Source organism: Notolepis coatsorum (assembly GCF_963971535.1).
Source record: "Notolepis coatsorum genome assembly, contig: SCAFFOLD_381, whole genome shotgun sequence".
NCBI classification, from domain to species: domain Eukaryota; kingdom Metazoa; phylum Chordata; class Actinopteri; order Aulopiformes; family Paralepididae; genus Notolepis; species Notolepis coatsorum.
The window spans coordinates 194,336-203,107 of record NW_028169322.1 but is presented as its reverse complement, the minus strand read 5'-3'; the positions used below and the strand labels follow the sequence as shown (position 1 = coordinate 203,107).

Sequence of the window (8,772 nt, the reverse complement as noted above, 5' to 3'; positions counted from 1 at the left end):
CTTCTCGCGTCCTTGTCAAATAAGGACTTATTATAGAAAAATATTGAAACTTTGTCACTTAAAACATAATAGAAATCACATTTCGAACTTCCTTTTTCCCTCTTTTTGCGCTTAGCGTGCAAATGACTCCCTTTTAAAGCACCGCGTGAACCTTCCCTCGCGATTTGGCGAGATGAAGTCAAGTTTAGCGAGTGAAATGTAGCGCTCTCCGGCCTCATCTCGTGAATTGTGCCATCCACGTCCTCCGCAATGAGCAGATGTGCCCTCCAGCAGAGCTCCGAGTCCTCCTCCTGGCACCGCTGCTTTCCCCCGAGACAATTAGCAATCACACACATAACAACCAAAAATAATCTGTTTCTCGGGACCTAGTAAACAACGTTTTCCATCTTACCGACATGTCACTTTGACCGTGGCCCCCCCCAGAAACTGACATCACTCAGATGTACTCGGAGAGCGCCCTGCTAGCTAAGCGGAGTAGCAGTCCATCTGAGAAGGTAACGCGTGACAAGTACTGATGCGCCGCCACATTAGAGGCAGATACTCACTCACTGTCAACAACAGACATAAATGATGCTTTGAATTATTATTATATATTTTTTTTTCGACCCATCAGAATGTCCCGGGTTGTTATTGGGTTGAATAAGTGATGCTAATCTGTTTCACCCTGAGCAGAGGCCAGTGGCCAGGGGTCACGGAGAACACAGGTAGACCGTCGCTCTATTACCATGCTAGGTGTGAAGGCAAGAGGAAGGCTAAGGTTCATCACGCCAATATATTAATAGGATGTTGTTTGCAAGTGGAGGGGGGGGGGGGTTATGCGACTCACCTCGTCGGACAAAGATGACAATGACCAAGGCCTGTGAAGAAGGTAAAGGGATTGATGTGGTTATAAATTACTCCACGGCGCCCCCTAGCCCAGGCCTTGCCTACTTTGTCATCAGTACAAGGCGATAAAGCAGGGAAATGCAGAGCAGAGTCCCCCTTTTTAATACATAAATGAATACGCTATGAGAATGGTCATTATTTAGGGCATGGCATTTCCAAGCAGATGTACTACCACGGCTCAGGACACCAAATGACATGTAGGGACCCACTCCCCCCTCCTCCCTCCCCTTGAGAAACACGTTGAAGTTGCACTCTGGCTCTCAATAACCCATTGACCTCCATCTATTTATGACCCCGTCTGACACGTATTTCTTTACATTTGCTATTCAAAATGTATGTAAGTAATTTCCACTCAAGGGCAACTTAAGAATAATTCAGACCTTGGGAGGACAGTGGGAGAAGGCGTTCACCTTTTACCCGCCCAAAATATTTTAGTAAGCGCTTTTTATAATTGGCTGTCCAGCCCGGGCCTGAACCCATAAAGTCCAGAATTGCCAGAATCAGAAGAAATGCTTTTTATGAAGGGGCCTTGCTGCCGCTTTGCCCTTAGAAAAAAAAGCGCCCCACGAGATAAGGGCCTGTGAAAATAGAGCCGTAAATAACGCGACGAGCAATGGGTTTTCCTTTAAATAAATACCGATCAGGTTATGTTGAAAGACAATAGAAAACGTAGCCCAGATATGCAGTTTACAGTATTTATAGCTGTAATATCGAGGTGCCAGCACCGTAATTTCATGCCCCAATGAGAATGGCAAGGTCACAGCAAATGCCTCGGCTGAGCATCTGCTAATACGGTGACTCATAAACAGCCCGGCGTGTATCAGGTGCGCCAAATAATACAGTATAATGAAATACAGAATAGCTTTCCATTATTGTGCTTTTTTTTACGGTGTCGTCATTAGGTGTAATTTATGTCTCCAAAAAAAATTCTTCATCTCCCCCCCACGCGCGGGTCGATCGGAAATGGGGGTCCAGGGGTCATTCCACAGGTTTTTTTTCTGAGCCTGTAATAAATTTCCCCGTTCCCCCCTTTTGTTGTTCTTCTCCTTTTATATGTAAAATTCACTTTCACCTTGTTGTCTTGTCTTTCATAAACGGATCTGAGGGGTCTTTCATTTTGTTGTGGCCCCCCCCCCCCCCCCCCCCCCCCGCACACACACACACACACACACACACACACACACACACACACACACACACACACACACACACACACACACACACACACACACACACACACACACACACACAATAAAATGATCAGAGCCCCACAAAAACAGCTGAGTGAGCTGTATTTCCGCAAGAAATACTTTTTTTTATGCCGGCCAGAATAGCGAGGAGAAAAAAAATAAGCTCTTTCATTCTGCCCACGATGAAACAACAAACATTAAAGAAGTGGATATCCATTATGAGATGTGCATGCATTAAGCTTTAGTAAAAAATGTAAGAAAAAATATTTCAAGGTGAAAAAGGCAAAACAGCCCCCCCCCCCCCCCCCCCCCCCCCCCGCCTTCTAGAGCGCGGAAATTCTGAAACATGTATTTTTTTTCTCCATTTGGTGAAACGGAGATCATCTCACTCAATAGTCTGCCACCGCGTAGTCTGCTGTGGTCAGAAGAGTCGACGAGTCCAGGGACACATTATTGCTTATTGGACAGTGCAGCCTGACTGCACCAACTCAGGACATGGCTCTCCCCACTTCCTGGCACTCAGGAGGACCCGCGCAGACGACGACAGCCTGGCCAATATTTGCCTTCAATTATTCAACAATTTTCATGGCCATTTGAAGTCCTTGGCGCATTTAAATAGGTGACAGGCTGGACCTCCTCCTCCTCCTCCTGCTCCTTCTGCTGCTCCTCCTCCTCCTCCTCCTGCTCCTCCTCCTGCTGCTCCTCCTGCTCCTCCTCCTGCTGCTCCTCCTGCTCTCCTCCTGCTGCTCCTCCTCCTGCTCCTCCTCCTGCTGCTCCTCCTGCTGCTCCTCCTGCTGCTCCTCCTCCTGCTCCTCCTCCTGCTGCTCCTCCTGCTCCTCCTGCTGCTCCTCCTCCTGCTCCTCCTCCTGCTGCTCCTCCTGCTGCTCCTCCTGCTGCTCCTCCTCCTGCTCCTCCTCCCCCTGCTCCTCTGCTGCTCCTCCTCCTGCTCCCTCCTCCTGCTGCTTCCTCCTGCTCCTCCTCCTGCTGCTCCTCCTCCTCCCCCTGCTCCTCCTGCTGCTCCTCCCCTGCTCCTCCTGCTGCTCCTCCTCCTCCTGCTCCTCCTCCCTGCTCCTCCTCCTCCCCCTGGCTCCTCCTGCTGCTCCTCCTCCTGCTCCTCCTCCTGCTGCTCCTCCCTGCTGCTCCTCCTGCTCCTCCTCCTGCTGCTCCTCCTCCTCCCCCTGCTCCTCCTCCTGCTGCTCCTCCTCCTCCCCCTGCTCCTCCTGCTGCTCATCCTCCTATTTGACGGAATAGATGGGGCTCAGGTCAGAGTGGGTTTTGAACGAGGTCGGGCCTGCTGCTGTTCACACTCGCGTTCACTGGATAAGCGAGATCTCTCACCCGACGCTCTCTCAAGCGGCTCTCCGTATGATACGTGTAATTCTATTAATAGTTCTTTGTTTCTGACGTCTCGTTCACGTTTTTCCCTGACATGGAAACGTGTATCTTCAGGTGTTGATATTACATTATTATTAACACTCCACATGGGGCGTTAAGCTCCACGCGGGTGTTGAGAACATTCACTCAACAGGTACTCGCAGGATATCGGCTGGCGTTGCATCGTACGTAAAAAAAAATAAAGAAATAAAAAGCATCTGGGTTTAAACCCTTGCTTGCCGGCTCCGTCTCTCCCGTGCAGCACAGGAAGCGAGTATGGAGGATGTACAGGGTATAGGATGCTGCGGCCCCCCGGGGGACCCAGACAAGTAAAAGGCCCTCTCAGCAAAGGGGCTTTTCTGTCAGGAGGACGATGGGAAACCCAGGAAAAACACACTCAGGAAAATGGGTTGAGAAAAGTGATGTTAAAACACCAGCGCCAGAGAGCCTCTTAATCTACTGCCTTGAAATGTAGACTGCTTTGTGGTTTCGCCCGGGCAGTAGACGCTGTGCTGCGCTCGTCAATAACGGACCTTCAGACCAATCCGTTTGATTGAAACTAAGGACCCCAGTGCTTTTGGAGAAGGCCTGCATTTGTCTGTAATACATCATATTTCTCCTTGTTGTTTTGGTACAAATTAATAATACCGTCTTTAGTTTTTTGGTGCTTTTGGAGAGGGCCTGAATATGTCAATACCATTACAGTACAGTACAGTACTCATTTAGCTGACGCTTTTATCCAAAGCAACTAACAACATGTCAGCGGGAAGGGTACAACTCTTTCAGCTAAGTAACAATGTTTGTCAAACAGTGTTGCACTTGGATGCTACGGTCTTGAGTGCATAGTAGTAGAGACATATATAGTAGGTAGTAGGGGTGTAACGGTACACAAAATCCACGGTTCGGTACCGTTACACCCCTAGTAGGTAGTAATATAGGCAAGGACGATTATTTAGTAGCAAAGTGCATGATAGTAAAAGACAGTAATACAGCATCTTCCTCTTCTTTGTTTAGGACCAAATTAATAATACAGTTTTTTGGTATATATTGGTGGGGTGGGGGGGGGGGTATTTCTGTAGAAAGCTTATTGAGAGTTTATAGTAATTCTTCTTCTTCGCTTAGATCACAATGCTCATTAAAGATGAGACCCGCACCAATGGCGGCATATGGCGACTGAAATAAAATCCTTTCTCCCCCACAAAAGGAGTTCGTTCATATTAGATTTTTTCCCCCTCCCCGCTGATTCTCCATCAGGGAGCCCTTTTGCAATTTAATCATCACTAAAATCATTAAAAAGATCTGAAGATTAAATTATATTGGCGTTTGCAAAATTATGTAATACATTTACATCACAATGAAGGAATTAAAATAATGCATTTTCTCCGTCTGGGGTGTATGAAAATCTCCACCTGGGAAATATAAATGGAGGAGTGGACAGACTCTTATTTTCTTTTGCCTTTGGTGACAGTTAATAGGCGTAGCGGAGTCTCATCTTTCATTGCCTGTGCCTTCTGAAGTACTGTCTGTACTGTAGATGTAATACACACACACACACACACACACACACACACACACACACACACACACACACACACACACACACACACACACAACTGGATTTATCAATGGAATGAGTGAATCTATGTCATTTGGAGAATTATGTGTCATCCTTGTCTGCCGTTTCTCCTAGATTGTACTTTGAAGGTTCTAAGGAAATTATTGAGATGCTCTGATAGGCATGCCTTAATTTATTTAGCCCCCCCTCCCATAGCTGTCCACCATGAAATACTAGTTCTTCACGACACCTCTCTGTGCTAAAGGTGTGTGTCTTATCCCCAGGGCTGAGCGACGAGGAGGTAGAGTTGGCCATCCAGCGCTCCGGCAGCACAGAGGAGGTCCTGGCTCTCAGCCCTGTGGGACCCCAGCATCCACTCCATGGCCCCCTGCTGACCCCTGTACCACACCGTGAGTATGCACACACACACACACACTAGGTTGCATCTAGTTGCCCTGTTGACTGGCAAGCGTATCGCGTTTTTAGGAACACAATAACTCAAATGAACAGACAGAAGAAAAAACAGTAAGATTTGAGGAATGCAAAAACGACAGTAAGAAACTCTGGAGTGATCAATGAAGCTGTAGGTAGAGATAAAATGAGCAAGATGCCTTCATTCATAGAAGTAGAGGGTACATTTATCACAAAACCAGCTGACATAGCAAACAATTCTAATAGTTTTTTCTAGTGCTGTCAGGCGATTACATTTTTTTATCTAATTAATTACAGGATTTGTAATTAATTAATGTAATTAATCGCATTTTAATCGCATAACCATTTTAGGCCTGATATTTTATATTCTATAATCATATTTCAAATTGCATGTGTCCAGATGGCAGAATTCAGTACTGTATCTACAAAACCTTCTGTTTAATCATCTTCCCTTTATTCATTTGCTTAGATTTTTCAGGTCAATTTTAGCATGGTGTTATTCCAAGTAAAAAAAAAAAGAAAAAGAAAATAATTTAATTGATATTCTCATTTGGTTCATTACAATTTACTCAAGCCTAGTAACAGACACAGTATTTCTGACACTGGGAATACATTCCCTGAGATCCATAGATCTCCCTAGAATCAGATACCAAGAACATGCAAATGGACCATTTAAAAAAAATAAGTCTGTAAATGTTTATTCTACGTTTTAATGGAATGAATGAGATTTTTTTTAAGCAGAATAAAAAAAAAATTATTTAGTCTAGTTTTTTCATTGATAAGGTAAGCACAATTCGAAATCAGATGATGAGGGCGGTCAGGTGGCGTAGCGGAGATTGCGCTCGTCACCAACACCAACGCAGGAGACGCTGGGTTCGAGCCCAGCTCTTGGCGTTGCTACCAGCTTGGCTGGCCGTTCATACTAATACAATTGGCAGTATTAGGGGGTGGGAAAGCTGGCGTTGTGGACAGCGACGCCTACAGGTCAGGTCTCGGCGCTTGCTAAGCGGGGCAGGACTTGGTGGAGATAGCATGCCCTCCCACGCGTTACACTTCACCAATGAGAGTCCTCGCTGCCAAGTGGAAAGAGCGTCACTGGCTTGACGGCGCACGTCTCGGAGGAACCGTGCGTTCGACATCAGGACACCCTTGTACCGACTCGTGGGAGAACATGCGTACAACAACCAGGTAGGGGAGGGGGGGAATTGGCACAACGACTAATTGGGACGGGGAGAAAATCAGAGAAAAATAGGAGAAAGAGAAGGTTAAAAAAAGCTCCTACTCGGGAAGCTATTAGCATATAATTTCAATGAATGTTCTATTAAATTAATGAATAGTGGGCGCTCTAGTAGCACACCATGTAACGTGCTGCGTCGCGAAATGGCCGACCCGGGTTCGATTCCCGGACGGCGCGTCCTTTACCGAATGTCTTCCCCTGCTCTGTCTCCGATTTCCTCCTCTCCATCTCTCTCTACCGGACTGCCCGGTAGTACAAACCAATAAAAATCTACAAAAACATATTAAAAATATATATATATGTATGAATAGTTACTTGGTTAACAGACAACAAAGGGTCCTGTTTAATGGGACACTTTCAGATATGGAAACCCTTCAATGTGGCGTCCCCCAAGGAAGTTGCCATGGTCCTTTGCTCTATTACATTTTTGTAAATGATTTACCTTATGTATTGAATAATGCATGCATGGAAATTTATGCGGATGACACGCCAATGTATGTCTCTGCAGAGAAAGATAACTTGGTTAATACGTTGCTCCAAGAAGAGTTAATGCTGGTTTCTAATTGGGTTACTGAAAACAAGTTAAAGTTAAATGTTTCAAAAACAAAGGCTATCATGCTGGCCTCTAGAAATAAATTAAGAACGGATCAGGAACTAAATATTGTGTTGAATGGGGCTGCTATTGAGCAGGTTAGAGAGGCCAAGTTGTTGGGTGTGATTATTGATGAAAAGCTTGCTTGGTCAAGGCACATTAATAACATAGTGGCTAAAATGAGTAGGAGTATTTCAATGATCAGAAGGTGTGCTCATCTATTGAGTGAGAAGACAGTTAAACTAATGTTATAAGCTTTAGTCCTATCCCACTTGGACTACTGCCCAACAATTTGGTCGAGTGCTTCAAAGCGAGATCTGGAGAAACTTCAGCTCGCTCAGAACAGAGCGGCACGTCTTGCCCTCTGCTGCTCTGTGTTGGGGGAATGCATGCCGCTCTGTCTTGGCTTGGAATGGATCAGAGGCTGGCATGCAGCCTTGTAACATTTTTGTTTAATATTTATAAAATTGGTAAACCTAAGTCTTTGTGGTCTGCCTGGATTATTTTCACCCACATCCCACCCAAAACGTGAGGGAATAAGGACAATGTCACTGACTACACCGCCCTGGTGAAAATCTCAACCTGCCGTCGCTTCAGGAAGAGGGCTTCACCCCGGAGAGACCCTCGCCGCCGCCACCTGTATCTTTATTACCTCGCCGGGTTACGAGTGCCGGCCGCTGACTTACCAATGCAGAATGAAGTCCGCATAATGCTTAACCCGTATGACAATGATTCCAGATGTATTCCACCCTCATTTATTACCACACTGTCCTTGACTCCCCCCGGCATCTCATGTTTTGTAATGAAAGCGATGTTGATGGGATGGCCATGTAGTTAGGGGGGGGGGGGGGCTCACAGCCTCTCTCTCTGTCTCTCCGTCCATAGTGGGGGGTTTTATATCAAAAAGGCTATAAGGGAAGCTGCATAATGAGGTGAGAGCGCAGGGAGTCTTGTACGGGGGGTCACACCGAAAAAGAGGGGGCGCCTACCTCCCTTTTTGATGTCCTTGTTATGGGGACGGCGTGCAGGGACCCGCATCCATCTCTGTCGGAGTAATGGATACTCTGATCTCTATTTCCACGTGGCGGAAGGACAGGGAGGCCTCCACTGAACCCAATAAATTTGAGAGGAGATTGGAAAAACGGGCGGATGGAGACCACAGCTTCCACGGCTTAAGTGACCAAATAAAAAAAAAAGGAAGAAGAAAAGAGATGGCAGAGGAAGGAAGGAAAGACATACAGAGAGAGAGAGAGAGACGAAGGGAAGGTCCTGAAAGGGGGAGGCGGGGAGCGTGTGAAGACCCCTGGTGATGCAAAGAGCCTCGTTCAGGGTCAAGCGTCTACCCCAAGGACTGCCGGGGGCCTCTCGGAAGCACGGCATGCTGGGATAGGGTGACACTCCATCGCAGCCATAACATTGATGAAGACCCAAATTTATGTGGTTACCATATGGACAATGGAGAGAGATTTAAAATTCTTCGATGGGAAAGGTTGCAGGTTCGTCCGCC

At 46.5% G+C, this 8,772-nt stretch overlaps 1 protein-coding gene across 1 annotated transcript in view; it reads left to right on the top strand.

Moving 5' to 3' along the window:
• Positions 1-840: 840 nt before the first annotated feature.
• Positions 841-8,772, top strand: part of pex14 (peroxisomal biogenesis factor 14) — a gene marked incomplete at its 5' end in the record, with an annotated part of 68,676 nt that continues 60,744 nt past the window's right edge. The window contains 2 exons of the mRNA XM_084339574.1: positions 841-868; positions 5,289-5,414. Coding sequence (XP_084195700.1) covers positions 841-868; positions 5,289-5,414 — 154 coding nt within the window. The remainder of the gene's footprint in view (positions 869-5,288; positions 5,415-8,772) is intronic.